The 17,760-nt window shown below is 41.8% G+C and overlaps 1 protein-coding gene across 1 annotated transcript in view; it reads left to right on the forward strand.

The window, feature by feature from the left end:
• Positions 1 to 17,760, forward strand: part of TMEM164 (transmembrane protein 164) — a 244,194-nt gene that overhangs the window by 112,626 nt on the left and 113,808 nt on the right. The window contains exon 4 of the mRNA XM_006873237.1: positions 8,760 to 8,826. Coding sequence (XP_006873299.1) covers positions 8,760 to 8,826 — 67 coding nt within the window. The remainder of the gene's footprint in view (positions 1 to 8,759; positions 8,827 to 17,760) is intronic.

The raw sequence follows: 17,760 nt of genomic DNA on the forward strand, positions 1-17,760 counted from the left end.
TGTGAAATGTGAAATGACACTGTATATAGTGTATGAATACATATAAATGTAATAAATGTGAAAAACCAAATACACGAACAGGAAGGATACCCGTTCACTTGAGGAAAGTGAGGGAAGGGAATGGTATTCAGTAAAGGTACCTGTTGTTGTTAAGTGCCATCAAGTTGCTTTCGACTCGTAGCAAACCTGTATAGGGTTTCCAAGAAGCAGTTGGTGAATTTGAATCACTGACCTTGGGGTTAGCAGTCCAGTGCTTATCATACAGTGCATAATGTTTACATTTTGATTACTGATTGACTCTTGCCCAGTTGGTGGGATTTTAGTGGGTACCGGAGGACCAAAACAATAATGTTTAAAATTTGATTTAAAGCTGAATGGTGGGCACCAATGTGCTCATTATATTAATATTTGATATATTTCTATATGTTTGAAAATTTTTGATGTAAAATAAACCAAAAACCTGCGTGAGAAAGCAGTTTTATTCAAAAAGGCTCAGAATCTTGGATCACTTATTTTGTAGGTATAAAAGCAAAGGCTGGGAATTTCAGTGTTTTGTCACTCATATTTTTAAAAAACTGAATCATACAGTAAAATGACTTTTTTTGGTATAGAGTTGTGTGAATTTTATGACACAAGTATAGCTCTTCCTTGTTCATAGGGACAATTACCTGTGCTATTGTTACCGCAGTCAGAATATAGAATAGTTGTTTGTTCTCTACCCACTGAAGGATATCTGGGCTGATCCCAGATTTCGGGTAGAGTTGATCCACATGGACAGAGTTGTGAACATCTGTTTATAGGTTTTCATGTAACCATCAGTTTTTGTTTCTCTAGGGTAAATATCCAGGATTAGGATTATTGGATCAGATGAGTGTCTTTAACTTTATAAAAAACTATTTTCTAAAGTGTTGTAATATTTTGTATTTCTACCAACCAGGTAGGAGAACTCTAGTTTGTCCACATCCTCTCCCAACAATGGGCATTGTCAGTTTTTCTATTTTAGTTATTCTAATAGGCAAGGGGAGTCCTGGTGTGGTACTGTAGGATATGCACTGGACTGCAGGCTCAGTTTGGATGGCAAGGTTGGTGGTTCAGACCCACTAGTTATCCCTCCGAAACCCTATACAGGTCACTGTAAGTTACAAGCGATTTGATGGCAGTTAGCAACAACAACAATAGGTAAGTAGTGGTATCTCATTGTGATTTTAGTTTACTTTTCCCTAGTGATATGGAACTTCTTTTTGTATGCTTAATTGTCAACAGATACACTTTTTGGTGGTCTATTCAGGTTTTTAGCACATTTTAAAAATTGAGTTGTTTCTTGTCTTATTTCTGGATGAAGGTTCTGTATTGGATATGTGATTAACAAAAATTTTCTCCATTCTATAGGTTGTCTTACATGGAGCAAAATTTTGAATTTTGATGGAAGTTCAATTTGTAGATATTTTTCTTTTATGGATTCATTTTGATATCTTATCTAAGAACTATTTGCCTAACTTAAGGGCGTAGAGATTTTCTCCTGGTAAATTACAAATAAATAAATAATAATATTTTTAGATTTTTTCTATTTAGATTTTTCTCTTTAGATTTATAACTTAGATTTAGTATAAGGCATTATGTCTGTTATTTGACATATGGATGTCAATTGTTCTGAATAAGCATGAGCAAAAGAATGAAGTTGCACCCTTAACCTTGTACCATATACACAAATGAACTCAAAATGGATAAAATGTTAGAGATAAAACTGTAAAACACTTAGAAAAAACTTTTAGGTAGATCTTCGTGACTTCAGATTTGAATTCTTAGATATTACACTAGAAACACAAGGAACAAAATAAAAGCACGGGCAGTATGGATGTCACAACAATGAACATTTGGTACTTCAAATGACACCATCAGGAAAGTGAAAAGACAGCCCACAGAATAGTAGAAAAATATTGCAAGTCATATATCTGATAAGGATCTAGTATCCAGAGTACATAAGTAACTCTTAAAACTCAAAAATGAAAAAGACAAGTAATCCAATTTAAAAATAGACAAAGGATTTGAATAGATATTATACCAAAGAAGATATAGAAATGACCAATAAACTCATGAAAATATATCCAGCTTCATTAGTAATTGTTGTTAAGAGCCCTTGAGTGGGATCCAAGTCATAAAGACCCTGTATAGTGTTTCCAAGGAGTGGCTGGTGGGTTTGAATTACTGACCTTCTCGTCAACAATCCATATACTATGCTATATTTGATTGGTATGTGACGCTTATACTACAGTATCACACGCAAATCAGATTCACACTGAGCTACCACTTCACATCCACTGTTGTTGTTGTTAAGTGCCGTCGAGTCAGTTCCGACCCATAGCGACCCTGTACAGGGTTTCCGAGGGTGTAAATCCTTACTGCAGTAGAAAGCTTCATCTTTCTCCCGCGGAGCGGCTGGTAGTTTCGAACTGCTGATCTTAAGGTTCGCAGCCCGATTTGTAACCACTATGCTACCAGAGCTCCTTCTAGCATGACTAAAATAGACAGTAAGAAGTATTTGTGAGGATGTGGTTCTAATGACCTCTCGTTGTTGGTCGAGATGTAAAATGGTGCTGCCACTTTGGAAAACAGTCTGGTAGTTCCTCAAAAGGTTTAATATACAGTTACTGTGGGACCCAGAAGTTCCATATCTAGGTATATGCTCAGGAGAATTTAAAACATACGTCCACACAAAAACATGTACGTGGATGTTCTTATCAGTATTATTCATACTAATCAAAATGGAATTAGTCAGCTATTGGTAGTGGTGGTGGTGTGTTGTGGAGTTGGTTCCGACTCACAGCAACCCTGCATAGGGCTTTCTGAGGCTGTAAATCTTTATGGGAACAGAAAGCCTCATCTTTCTCCTGCAGAATAGCTGGTAGTTTTGAACTGCTGACCTTGAGATGAGAAGCCCGACTTATAACCACTACGCTACCAGAGCTCCTTATTCAGCTATTAAAAGGACTTAATTGTTAATTGGTGTGGCACTGTACGATAAGCATTTGATTGCAAAGTCTGCAGTTCAAACTTATCATTTGCTCCTTAGAAACCCTATATAGGATCCTATAGGTATCCGACTTGAAGGCATTTGACAACTGGGAATTTAACTTCAAGTACTTGAAGGAATTAATAACAACAGTTACTAATGACTATTAAATGTAGCATGAATGGACCTTGGAAACATGCTAATTGAAAGAAGCCAGATGCAAAAGGACAAGTATTGTATGCATTCATTTATGTGAAATGTCCAGAATAGGTAAGTCTGCCAAGAAGGAAAGCAAATCAGTGGTTGTCAGGGACTGTGGGGAGAAGATAACGGGGAGCAATTGCTATTAATGATTACAAGGTTCCTTTTGACAGTGTTTGGAACTAGATTGTGTTGATGGTTACACAACATTGTGAATCTACTTAAAGCCATTGTATTGTATACTTTAAAAGGGTGAACTTTATGATATGCAAATTGCATCCTAATTACAGCTGTTTTTAAGGAGCTCTGGTAGCATAGTGGTTACAGTCAGGCTGCAAACCTTAAGGTCAGCAGTTCAAAACTACCAGTGGTTCTGTGGGAGAAGGATGAGGCTTTCTGCTCCTGTAAAGATTTACAGTCTTGGAAACCCTATACAGGGTCCCTATGAGTCAGAACCGACTCAGTTGCACACCACCACCACCACCAACCACAGCTGCTACTACAAAGAAAAGCAGTGGGCTGTTTCCTTCAGTCCTTTTTTTCTGATGTGAAATCTTCAGTCATTCCATAGATGACCCTTCCTTTATTAATTTATGGGTGTTGTCAACATTTTCTTTGTGTTTAGTTTTAGCCATGTGATTATTATGTGTCCCGCAGAAAATTTCTTTATTTAGGGTTTTGTTCAGCTTCTTGAATTTGTAGGTTTATGTCTTTCATCAAGCTTGAAACGTTTTTAGCATTCTTTTTCTTTTTTTTAAGTCTGTGTACTCTTTCATCGCCGAGTCTGGGAGTTTCTTGACATGAATGTTAGACCTTCTGTAGTTATCCTAAGGGCCTGTGAGGCATTTTTTTCTTTTGTTTTCTTTTCAGTGTTCCCTCACCCTATTAAGGAGCCCTGGTATCATAATGGTTTATGGGCTGGGTTGCTAACCCTAAGGTCATCAGTTCGAAACTACCAGTCACTCTGTGGGAGAAAGATGAGGCTTTTAGCTCCCGTAAAGATTTACAGGCTTGGAAACTTTATACAGGGTCACCATGAATCAACCGACTCAATTGCACACCACCACCACCTCACCGTTTTGTTCAGATTGGAAAATTTCTATTCATCTGCCCTCAGATACCTTGACAATTTCTTTTATCTTTGGTTTGGAACTCATTGCCATCAATTCAATTCCAATTTATAGCACACTATAGGGCTGGGTAGAACTGCCGTGTAGGGTTTCCAAGACTGTAATCTCTATGGAAACAAACGGTCACACCGCTCGCTCTCCTGCTGAATAGCTGGTGGGGTCCAATTGCCCACCTTAAGGTTAGCAGCTGAGCTATAGAGCATATCCAGTGAGTTTGTTTTTAATTTGGGTTGTTCTTTCTAATTCTAAGGTTTCCATTTGATTTTTCTTATAGCGTCTTTTTTTTTTTGCTAAACTTTGCTGGTTTTCTATTAGATTTAAGAGTTTCCCCAATTACTTGCTGTTGTTGTTGTTAAGTGCCCTTGAGTCGGTTCTAACCCACAGTGGCCCTGTGTAGGGTTTTCAAGAAGCGACTGGTGAGCAGAATTGACAACCTTGCAGTTCAAAACGACTTTGCAGTCCAGAGCATTAACCCACAGTGCCACACCAGGACTCTAGAACACTTTTATTATATCTGCTTTAAAGTCTTGTGTTTTTGGGGGGTCTTTGTATGCCAAGTAATTTTGGACGCTGTTCGGGACATTTTGAGTGTCAGATAACTCGGTCTTGTTTAAATCCTAAGGAAAATAGTGAGTTTATGTTTTCTAAGCAGGTAATTGGCTTGGTTAGATTTAGGGAACGAGTTCCAAGCTGCCTTCTCTGACGTGTGATTCCAATGTCAGTTCCGTTTTTAGACCCTTGTCCCATGTGTGTGCTCTGTTAGCTTTTTTCTCATGTCTTTGGCATGCTGTGGTCCTTCAGTGAGATTCATGCATGCTCATCAGCAACTTTATGGGATTTGCTTCCTTGGGCTCCTTTCTCTCTTGAGCCACTTTCCAGTTTTCTCTTTTAGTCCTGTATAAACAGAAAATGAAAACTTTGGTGACTCCACTCTGAGGGGAAATTTCACAATGTCACCCACGTTTGAGGTCGTGTCAAGAAGACAGAAAAAATACAACATGATTGTCTCCACACTTTTGGTATCACAGAGCCACCAAATGGAGGATACCTGTTGCTATAGGCTGCTTCGTAGGAGCTCTGGTAGCATAGTGGTTACGAATCGGGCATTGAACCGCAAGGTCAGCAGTTCAAAACTACCAGCTGCTCTGCAGGAGAAAGATGAGGCTTTCTGCTCCCGTAAAGATTGACAGCCTCGGAAACCCTGTTCAGGGTCGCTATGGGTCAGAACTGACTCGACGGCACTTAACAACAACAACAGGCTGCCTCTGCTCTCATTGGATGATCTGGGGGCTGGAGTGTGACAGAGTTGAAAAAAGAAAGGAGGATTTCCACACATTCCGAGTTCCCTTTCTCACACCACAACTAGAGGGCTACCCTGGATATTTCTCTTTCTGCTCGTTGGTGCCCACTGAGTTCAGACTGGGAGATCCTGGAGACTATAATTTGGTGGTCTTCTTTCGCAGTCCTCCTGCCATTATTTAATTTTCCAATTTCAAATACTTGCTATTTGCATTCTGCCTAGGTTTTATAGCTAGAGAATAGTGAGGTGTCCCTATGAGCGTCACTTTTAAATTGAGTGCAATGAAACACATAATTTTAAGGGACTTGTCCAGAACCACTTGGCTCGTAATTAGTTGGAACATAACATAGATTCCAAACTCTTTGTTCTTAACTAACCTTTATACAAGTTTCCCCTGCTGTCCCAAAGTAGAGCATTCCCGTGACACCTTTTGACAGCCAAAATGGTATACAGTGAAGAAGCAATTACTATGAATTTATATGGGAAAAAATTTTGAGCATGCCCAGACCCCTAAAAATAACCTACCAAATCATACCAAATTACTACACACAAACCCTAAAATAATACTAACATATAGTCCTCACAGACAGTTCAAAGCTGTGGCAGTTTGATGCTGAGATGATGACAGACAGCTCCACTCTCACTGCTGGGGTGCTCGCTGCCTCTCACTTACAAAACAAACACTGGACACTGGTTTCACTTTTTGCCTTTTTTTGTAAAAGTGAACATCTTCTCCTGATTTCTTTTGGTTAGTGAAAACAAGTGCTCATATAGTTCTTTTGTAAAAGGGAAGTGGCCGAAAGTGAACTTTAAATAAATTATCCCAGCATCGGACTGTTAGATTCTTGAGTGCAGGTATGGTGTCTTATGTCTTTTTCTTTTCCATACAGCACGTAGAACCGTGTTGTTGTTGTTGTCAGGTGCCATCGAGTCGGAACCGACTCATAGTGACCCCATGCACAGCAGAATGAAACAATGTCCGATCCTGGGCCAACCTCACTACCTCTGCCACACTTGACACCATCAATGATGCCACCTGGCTGATCCATCTCATTGGGGGTCTTCCTCTTTTTCTCTGACCCTCCACTTAACCCAGCATGACATCCTTCTCCAGCGACTATTCCCTCCTGACAATATGTCCAAAGTATGAGAGACAAAGCTTAGCCATCCTGGCTTCCAAGGAGCACTCTGGCTGCACTTCTTCCAAAACAGATCTATTGGTTCTTTTTGCAGTCCATGGCACTTTTAGTATTCTCCTCCAACACCACAACTCAAAGGCATCAATTCTTCTACGATCTTCCTTATTCGCTGTCCAGCTTTCGTGTTAGGCACACAGTATTGTATTGATCAGTGTTTCCGGAACTAGATTAATGAAATTAACTGGCCTGAAAGAGGATCAAACCCCTGACTCTTCTATTGCCTCCATATTCTTACCAATGAAGCCAACTCATCACACTATCCTGTACAGAAAACAAAAGACTTTCAAAAGATATATGTGGCAATGATCTGGCAAAGAGGCATCCCTGATTCCTCTCTGTGGCCCTATTTTGGAGGGTGAGAGACTCTGGTATAAAGTAGCCAAAGAGAGAAAAAGAGCTTGGGGTCTGGGGTCCAAGATAACTGGGTTTGAATCCTGGCTCTAGGGCAGTTCTCTAGATCTGATTTCTGCATCAACAAAGTGGGAATGGTAGTAGTACCTACATCTCATAAGATTGCTGTAAGAATGGAGAGTGAATCTAAAGCCATGAGTTAAATAATAGCCTGGACTATATTCATGCACGTCATCATCATGGCATTGTTTACACGAACAGCAGCAGTAAGAAGCAGACTAGGGGACAGAAATGTAGTTTTATTGTCTTGTACTGGTGGCGTAGTGGTTACGAATCGGGCTGCGAACCTTAAGGTCAGCGGTTCAAAACTACCAGCCGCTCTGCGGGAGAAAGATGAGGCTTTCTACTCCCGTAAGGATTTACACCCTCGGAAACCCTGTACAGGGTCGCTATGGGTCGGAACCGACTCGAAGGCACTTAACAACAACTGTCTCTTAGTTTTAGGCACACATATCTGTGAGCTCCAAGAGAAGGGCAAAGGTGTGGACTTTTTAGGGCGTTGGAGATACCAAGGCGGCTCTCTCTCTGTCTGTATTCGCAAGACAGAGAAACAAAGAGATTCGTTTAGTGCTTTGAGGTCTTAGAGACACATTACACTGGTGGTAGTTTTACACGACTCATCAAAGCAACTTTTCTTCTTTAGGAGGGACAAAATGCCATTCTTTGCTTTTTCCTTAATAATAAAAATGAAGAAAACTGCTTAAATCCATCTCCAGGGCTCTCACCAGCAGAGTTTGTCCCAGAATTAATTGTTCTTGACTTATAAAAGGTTTCTGTTATATGTCTGAACAAGTCTGATAATGAAAATAGCATCTCTACCCAATGCGGAGACGAGCAATTTTCTTCTTGTGTATTTCTTTTGCTTTGTGGTTTTGTTTTTAAGTCTGAAGTCCAATATGTGAAATAGATCAAAGAAAATGTGGGTTGCTGGCACTTTTGCCTACCCACCTCATGCAGCAGCCCCTAAAGGCAGTTCTAAGAAATTGGGGCACACAGTTTGTACAACACTGTAGTTAGCTTCCTTGGTTCTATACCAGCCTTTTACTGCCTAGGTCTCTGGGCAAAAGGATTGGCATGGCTGTTTGCATAAGCTGCCATGTTATAAGAAATGGGTTTCTACTGTAATAACAGAACACTGAGCTATCACAGTCCATTTTGAATGCCATGTGAGTTGTAGCACTTGAAGTCGCTGATTGAGACTGCCTGAATGTTCAGGGCACCTAGAACTCATTTTGCAATGAAGGACTATAATCAAAGTGTGTTCAGCAAGTGTTTGAGAGGATGTAGGGGCAGTGATGATGCTCTTCAGAAAAATTTCTTTTGTTAAAAAAATATGCTGCTTTTAATTTATTTCACGTGTGTGTAAACTCTAGTGCTGGTTTATGTTGAGAGCCACATGTAACGTAGCCTCCCAGATGGTATGATTTAACCTGACAAGTTTGTTCCCTCCCTTTACATCAGAGTCTGAATGTGACCTGGACTTCGTATCTTTTTTTCCCCCCTTCTAGGCTACAGATGCACATGTTGAATGGGGCTCTTCTGGCATTGCTTTTTCCTGTGGTAAATACTCGGCTGGTAAGTAGTGTATCCTAGGAATGTAACAGCAACATATGAAATAGTATTTGCCCTGCTCTGCATTATTTACTGTTTGTCCTCAATCTTAGTCCATGCGCCCCGTGATCTTTAAAATATCTGTGTTTCTGATACTGAGGTTTGAGATAGTCCTAATTGGATACAGTGGAACTTGATGGAGTTAAGAGAATTTGGGGGACAGTTTGGGGCTGCAGTAAGGGTTTAGATCACAACTAAGACAGATCGAACTCTAATGAAGGAGAGGTGGACTACTTCGGATTGTTTAGCCACTAAAAACCTTATGAGGATTTAGTACCTGCCCTCTACACTCCCTCCACCCCACCCCCCCCGACCAAGATGTTCATATATGCCCATAGTTACGGAATTCTGGTGTCGTGCTGTGGGATAAAGCACTGGACCGCAAGGTCAGTTTGAACCACAAGGTCGATGGTTCAAACTCACCAGCCACTCCTCGGAAATCCTATACAGGGTCGCTATGAGTTGGAACCTGCTTGACGGCACTTAACAACAACAATATGATAGTTAGAGCTTGATGCCATCCATATGGTAAGCACTGGATTGCAAACCACGAGGTTTGTGTTTTAAGCCTGCCAGCCACTCTGCTGGAGAAAGATGAGGTTTTCTGCTCCTGTGAAGATTTAAAGCCTTGGAAACCCTTTACAGAGTTGCTAGGAATTGGAACTGACTCAACAGCACTTAATAACTACATATGCTAGTTATGCTTATATAGGTGCTTATATAGGTATATCTATCTATCTATCTATCCGGAGTCCTGGTGTAGCACTGTGGGTTAATGCACCACACTGCAAAGCTGTTTGAATTGCAAGGTCGGTGGTTCAAGCTCACCAGCTGCTCCTCGGAAACCCTATACAGGGTCGCTATGGGTTGGAATCAATTCAATGGCACTTAACAACAACAACAACAACATCTATCTATCCATCTCTCTTTCTGCTCCTGTGAAGATTTAAAGCCTTGGAAACCCTTTACAGAGTTGCCATGAGTTATTAAGTGCTGTCAAGTTGGTTCCAACTCATGGCATATATATGTGTATAATCTGACCTCCTCCAGCTTCATAAGGGGGAAGGAGGAGAATCATCAGTCCACATCAACTCATGGACGATTGATTCCTCTGAAGCAGAAGGTGGCGTGCCTGCACCCTCTGCCCTTCTTTATCTTATTCTGACACCAACCTTCCCTCTCAGGGCACTCTACTTCTCTGCTGGGTTGGGTAACCTCTTTGCAGTGGCCACAGAGAACTTATAGACAATACTCATAATTATGGGGCTTCTTAGAGAAGTAAACAGGATACAAGTCAGGATCAGAAACAACTCAAGGTACAGCAGTTCTGCAGTCAGGAGTGCCTCTTCTCAGCCGTACCATAGGCACGCTTCTTTTGTCCTCCTTGACCCTTCAGTCACATGGCCTCTTGGCCTCTGCCCTGCTTGGGCAAGTGCTACAAGCTCCTTGAAGCACGGGTGATAGATGCCTAAAGAGTACCGTGTTCTGCAAACTAGGTTTTGGCCCAAAGGCATTCAACTTCATTCATTCCATGGGCTGGGAAACCCACTGCTTTGTCTCTTTGTGTCAGTGCCTCTGTTGCTGCCTCTTCCACCTGTCTGTTCCTGCTTCTGGGATGGCACATTTTAAACCCAGTGGGATGGTAAAACTGACCAATGCCTGCGTTAGAGTCCCATATACCCTATTTACATGATCCCACTGTGGCACCAGACTGCAAAGTCGTTTGAACTGCAAGGTCGGCGGTTCAAGCTCACCAGCTGTTCCTTGGAAACCCTATACATGGCATCTGTGGGTCAGAATCTACTCGACGGCATTTAACAACAACAACCCAATCATTTGGTGAGTGTTACAAAGACCATGGCTAGGAGAGACATATTAAGTAAATTCACTGTAACACAAGTGCTCATAGGACTTAACCTCAGGTGCTTGGTTGAAAGCTGGGGCTGGACAGGTCCCACCCCCAGATGGTCTGATTAAAAGAGTGTAGGATAATGCCAAGGTATTGGCATGTGTAACAAGCTGAGCAAGTCCCCAAGTGATGCTAATGCAGGGGTCCTTGACTCTTGAAGAATCAGTGTGCAATGCAGTGGTAACTTAAAGTTCCTCTAATTGTGATCTGAAGGAGCTCTGGTAGCATAGTGGTTACGAATTGGGCTGCTAATCTCACAGTCAGCAGTTCGAAACTACCAGCTGTTCCGTGGGAGAAAGATGAGGCTTTCTGCTCCCGTAAAGATTTACAGCCTCAGAAACCCTCTACATGGTCGCTGTGAGTTGGAATCGACTCCACAGCACATAACAGCAACAACAACAAAGTGTGATCTGAGGAAAATAACAAGTGTTGGTGAAGGGGTGGAGAAATTGGAACCCTTGTACATTGCTGGTGAGAAATCAGTACAGCAGATTCTGAAAAGGTTACTTACTCATAGGATCACCATATGAGCCAGCAATTTCTCTCCTGGGTATGTACCCAAAAGCAAGAGATTCACATACTTATACACTGCTGTGCCCTGCAGCATAATTCACAGTAGCAAAAATGTGGAAACAGCCTCTTGTCCATCAGTGAATGAATGATTAAACAAAATGTGGTATATATATTCCTAAGATGTCATCTGATCGATCCATAAAGATAAGGCCCTGATTCATGCCATTTTTTTTTGTTGTTGTTGTTGAAATGAGTTTAATTATTGGAAAGTATACTTTTTTTAAGTATGCAAATAAAGTTTAAAGACCTGAGGGTGGAAAAATGCCTTTGATGGGCTCTTTCTTAGCTAGGAAGTCCAATCACGGGTCAACAATCTTGGTGATTTTTTTCTAACTTGAAGCTGAGACAAATTTGCAATGGCTCCCCTTTACATGAGTCTTGGCAATTAGCTTTGGTCTGGTTATTTTGGATGGTTGGAACCTCTCCCAGGGTCCTTCTGGTCTTGAGGACTTTTTGCTTTGCAAACCTTCAGTTGAGCTCAGATTGTCTTAGGATGAGACAGAGAAAGATCGGCATCTTTTTCTTAAGCCTGCTGATCCAATTAGGAAGGAAGCCAGCTTTTGGCTTCTCTTTTGCCCTTCCTTTTTGGCCCTTTATCTTTTTAATCCTTTTTTAAACTTCTTTTTCTCATTAACAATAATGAGAAAGCAAGAAAGGTAAAATGAGCTAATTAGTGTGTTGTGCCAGTAACAGACATACATACACTCAAGTATATAAAGACAGAGAGGAGTTGGGGGAAGTTGCCACAGTCTGCTAAACGGCTTGGGGTCATCAGTGAACGTCCATTGCCTCTGCCCTGTATTGGGACACAATGGTGTCAGGATTTGCAGACTAGCTAGAGCATGCCCTGGTCTCAGTTCCCCTTGGATTTCCATCTTCAGAGCTGACATGCCAGAAGAAGGAACGTGTATTCCAATGGCCCATATTACAAGTAAGTGCTTTAGCAGCTGGATTCTGGAGGTCTTTGTCTTGCTTTAAATGATATGTCACTTTTATTATTTATTTCTTTATTTTGGGGTGTGTGCTTTTTATTTAAAACCGAGTAAAATCTCTGATTCCTAGATGTTTTCCATTCGTCCCATTGTAAAGCAATCAAAATTAAATGGGGGAAGATAGAAAGTGAATTCTGACTATTTGTTTTACCAAATTATGTTATTCTTAGATATAATTTACCTTGTCAACTCAATGAGAGGGGTGGGGGGAGAAGAGAGAGAGATTATAAAAGAGCTTAGAGGGAAAGAATATTATGAAAGTGCCTGTAGGAGAAAGAATATGGACATACTGGAGTCTTTGGATTCCATCCTCAGTCTTCTTTGTGTCACCTGCTCATTTAGCAAACTCTAGGGGATCGTATGATCCTTTTAGTACTAATGAATCCCAAATCTCTACCTTCAACACAAATCATTTTTTTGACTCCCGTCTTCACTTGGATGGCCCATTGTTGTTAAGTGCCATGGAGTCAGTTCTGACTCGCTGGTGGGTTTGAACTGCCAACACTTGTGGTTAGTAGTTTGGTGTTTATCCTACACCAGATAGTCTTCTTTTGTTTCACTTATCAGCGACATCTTCCACTCCATATCCTGGCTTATGAACCTACAGATCATTCTAGAACCAGAATGTATGCTTCTAAATGAAGTGTCCTAAGTGATATGCCTCTTTATTTCTTGGAGGGGAGGAGGGAAAATGCATCCTAGAATGATGAGTAGATTAGCAGGGAGCTCAAAGCTTGTCTGATATATATTCTTGCAGAAGGAGGACTTAAGGAGTCTAAATGGCTTGCTTACGAAGTCAAGGTGGGTGACTGTAGAACGCAGGTGTCCTGGCTCAGACCATAGATAGAGCTCTTTACCTGTTCCATGACTGAAAATTTAGGGCAAGATTGAATTCTGGTGAGGCAGCATGCTAGCGATGCTTCTTAGTTTCCCTCCAGCTAAAGGAGTTGGATAAGGAGCTCTGGTAGCATAGTGGTTACGAATTGGGCTGCTAATTGCAGGGTCAGCAGTCCTAAACTACCAGCTGTTCCGTGGGAGAAAGCTGAGGATTTCTGCTCCCGTAAGGATTTACAGCCTCGGAAATCCTGTACAGGAGTTGGATAATGAATTTATTTGAGAAGCTGAAGAGAACTATAAGGGTTCTTTCCAGATAAATGCGTGCACGCGCACACAGTTTTACATACAATTTCATGAAGGACACTAACAATCCCCTCCCCAACCCCTCTGTGGGTCCCATGTTAAGATACCCCTTATCTTAGTTAAAGGAGCTCTAAAGAATCTCTGGTAGCGTAGTGGTTATGAATCGGGCTGCGAACCGCAACGTCAGTAGTTCGAAACTACCAGCTGTTCCGCGGGAGAAAGAAGAGGCTTTCTGCTCCTGTAAAGATTTATAGCCTCAGAAACCCTATACAGGGTCGCTATGGGTCAGAATTGACTCGACAGTACTTAACAACAACAATGGTGTCATGATAAAGTGCTCAGCTGGTCACCAAAAGATTGGCCGTTTGAACCCAGCAGCCTCTCCTTGGGCGAAAGATATGGCAGTCTGCTTCTTTAAAGATTTGTTGTTGTTTTTACATGTCGTCGAATCTGTTCCAAGTCAGAGCGACACTGTATGGGGTTTCCAAGGAACAGCTGTTGGATTTGAACTGCTGACCTGTTGGTTTGCAGTCCATTGCAGACTCTATAGTGCCACACCAGGAGTCCTTAAAGATTTTTGTTGTTGTTATTAAGTACTGTCGAGTCAGTTCTGACCCCTAGTGATCCTGTATAGGGTTTCGGAGGAGCAGCTCGTGTGCTTAAAGTAACCTTGGAAACCCTATGGGGCAGTTCTACTCTGTTATATAGGGTCGCTATGAGTTGGGATTGACTTAACAGCAACAGGACTTCCATAATAATATACCACAAAGTGGGTGACTTTAAGGAACAGAAATTGATTATCTCACTGTTCCTTCCTCCTGGGGATTTTGAAAGAGGAATGATTCCATGCCTGACTCCTAATATCTGGTGGCTGCCTGCAATCATTGGCGTTGCTTTGCTGCTTACAGATGCGTCTCTCTCCCTGTATGTGTGACTCTCTTTCCACATCTGTTCTTCCTTTCTAGAAGGCATCACTCAGAAGGGATTGGGACTAGAATCCACTCTATTCCCACATGACTTCTTTTAACTTAACTGATAACTAAAAAACTCTACTTCTAAACAAGGTCATATTCAAAGATACAGGGATGGGCATCACTGTATATTTTGGGAGGGGGCAGAGGGGACACAAACTCAGTTATAACAGTACCCATAGGCAGTCTGTGTCTTGGAGAATGGGAGGTGCTGCTCAATTGGTGAGCTCCTTGTTATAGCCACTGGTCCTTTTGTCTGGTGGTGGTGATGATGATGATGATGATGTCTTTGTCTTGGCTAAACTACCATCTAGGCTAAACCATTTTCTGGAGAGTGAAAGTCAAGAGGTGGAGCTAAACAGGGTGCCATGGGCTAGGTTACATATTTGATTTTCAGTTCATGATTGTCGTCTTGCAAAGCTGGTGATGTAGCCCTGTGGAGCCCTCTGCCTTTTGCCCTCGATCCCATCTGAAGGTTTCTTCTGAATGTGGTGTATTCTGAGTGTGGGAGACTGGAAGCAGAAAAGAGACTTAAGACACTGTATCAGTCTTTTCCCGGGACCATAGATGCTAGTCTGGCCTGTGTTGGTGTTTGCAGCCATCTGTCTTCTACCGGAATAATAAAAAGAATAATTATAATGGTTCTTTTCATCAAACTCTCTTCTTCTTCAAGGGCTTGGATATATTATTATCTCATTATCAGAATTGCCCATTATTTTGTATCTATGTTGATCTATTATGTTAGTTCCTTCTTTCTCCCTTTCCACTCCCCCCCCCCCCCCCCCCCCCCACATTTTTGCCCAGCTCGATTTCTCCATTAGGATGGTTCTTTTGAATGTTCCCAAATTTCAGACTGAGTGGAAGAGGTTAGTAATGATTTCATCATTACTGCTGCATCCACAACCATTATCTTAATGTTCTTAGGATGTAACTTGGCCGTCAGCACACCTTGTACCCATGTGGGCTGTGGGGAAAACTTTGCTGTCACCAATGCAAATAGGCTTTAGAATCTCACTCTTTGCTAATTGGCACATCAAAATGTGCTAATTGACCTAGAAAAGTTATTTCTGTGACTGGCAAATTCAGCTATTTTAAAAAAAGTTAATACTTTGGAGTTTGGACCTGAACAGAGGACAGAATGTCCCTTTGCTTTCCTGAGAGTACTTAAAATAATAAAGAGCCTGATTCCCAAGGTCTTAGATTTCTGAAGAATTGATTGAGACATAATTGTCTCAACTATCTACAAAGGCCACTCTGTTTCTGACCCAGTCAAAGCAATGTTTGTAAGGGTGTGTATATGGAGGTTGTTGAGAAGAGTCTGAGATTTTTGGCCCAAACCAAATTCCAGGGCCTGTACTGCCATAGAATAAACACTTGAGCACAAGGTGAGTTTGAACCACAAGGTCAGTGGTTCAAACTTACCAGCCACTCCTAGGAAACCTATACTGGGTCGCTATGAGTCAGAACCAATTTGATGGCGCTTAACAACAACAACAACAACAACCCTAGATATAGGGGAGCATGGTGGCTTTGTAGGGTAAGCAGCAGACTGCAAACCACAAGTTCAGCTGTTCAAGCCAACCAGCTGCTCCATGGGAGAAAGATGTTTTCTGCTCCTGCAAAGATTTACAGCCTCAGAAACCCTATAAAGGGTAGCTATGAGTTGGAACCGACTCAGCGGTTCTTAATAGCAATAACAGCACTCTCTCTGAGCCATAGAGGCACAGAGGTTAAGTGCTTGATTGCTAACCAGAAGGCTGGCACTTGGAACCAACCAGCCACTGTATGGGAGAAAGAAATGGCAGTCTGCTTCTGTAAATCTTTTCAGCCTTGGAAGTCCCATGCAGCAACTCTACTCTGCCCTGTTGGGTTGCTTCGACTTGGAATCAACTTGTTAGCAATGTGTTTTGGTTCCCTAGATATAAGGAACCCTGATGGCATAGTGGGTTAAGTGTTTGGCTGCTAACTGAAAGGTCAGAGGTTCGAACCCACCAGCCATTCCATGAGAGAAAGATGAGTTAGTCTACTTCTGTAAAGATTTACTGCCTTGGGAACCCTGTGGAGCAGTTCAGAATTGACTGGCCAGCCATGGGTTTGTGTGCGCCGTGTAATACCATCAGTTAACAGTATCTCTCTCTATTCATTTTAGTTCTTTTTTGTTTGTTTTTAAACACTCAGACATATCTAATAATTTATACCACCAAAGGACACATTCTGCAAGTCTGTCTCCTGGCCGACAGCTCTCAGTCCCTCTCTTTCCGTGAATCTAGAGTCCTCAGCTGCTCCCTCTTGCCATGTTCCCATCTCTGCCTCTATCTTTGCTGTCGCTGCTTCTCTGAATGAGGTCCCACATTCCTTTTGTGCTCTTCTCCCTTGATGGTCCTGTTTCTGGACTGTAAGATTAACTACTCACCCGTTTTTGTTACAGAACTTCTACCTTTACAATTGTGACAGTCACAATTAGTTATGATAACAATTATTCACTACTGAATCATAAGAATCTTATCCCCATCTGCGTTAACCAGACCCATCTAGACAAGATGAAAACTATTCAATGGGAACTCTATCTCCCCCCACACACTTGTAAACTAAACTCCCTCTTGAAACCCTGTAAGCCAGTCACTTCGAGCCTTTATCGCCCCCTCATTTTAGGTAGCCAATGTCTAAGCTGCCCATCCCTATCTACCCTGTATACAGAGGGGATAGCACTGATACTTGATATGAAGACCCCTTCCCTCTCTGTTGGTATTTTGAGCTACTACCTCCGTGAGTATAGGTCAAGTTCATCAAATTGTAGCAATTTACCCTCGTTTCCTTTATCAAAAAAATGTTTGTTTTATCTTCTTCTAGTCAAGTTCGGATTATTAAGCCATCAAGGCTAGGTCAAATGGGTACTATCTGCAAATATGGGTGTTCTTGTGCGTCTCACCTCACTTCATATCAGTTGAATGCTTGACTCCCAGCTCTAGCCCTCTGTGGCTATGTCCTTGTCCATGGGCTCAGGTGTCCCCAGATCTGAGCACATCTTTAGGACCAACCGGCCCTTACTTTTCTCTCTTTCATCTCCAGGTCAATGAGAAGTTGTTGTTAAATTTTGAGTCAGTTCCTACTCAATAGTGACTCTGTATAGGGTTTCCAAGGCTGTAAATCTTTGCAGGGGTAGAAAGCCTCATGTTTCTCCTTTTCCATAGTTTTGTTTGTTTTTGTTAAGTGCCTTCGAGTCAGCTCCAGCTTGTAGAGATCCTGTGTAGGGTTTCTGAGGAGTGGCTGGTGAGTTTGAACTGCCAACCTTGTGATTCGAACTGATCTTGTG

Source organism: Chrysochloris asiatica, unplaced genomic scaffold (assembly GCF_000296735.1).
Source record: "Chrysochloris asiatica unplaced genomic scaffold, ChrAsi1.0 scaffold00231, whole genome shotgun sequence".
Lineage (NCBI taxonomy): Eukaryota > Metazoa > Chordata > Mammalia > Afrosoricida > Chrysochloridae > Chrysochloris > Chrysochloris asiatica.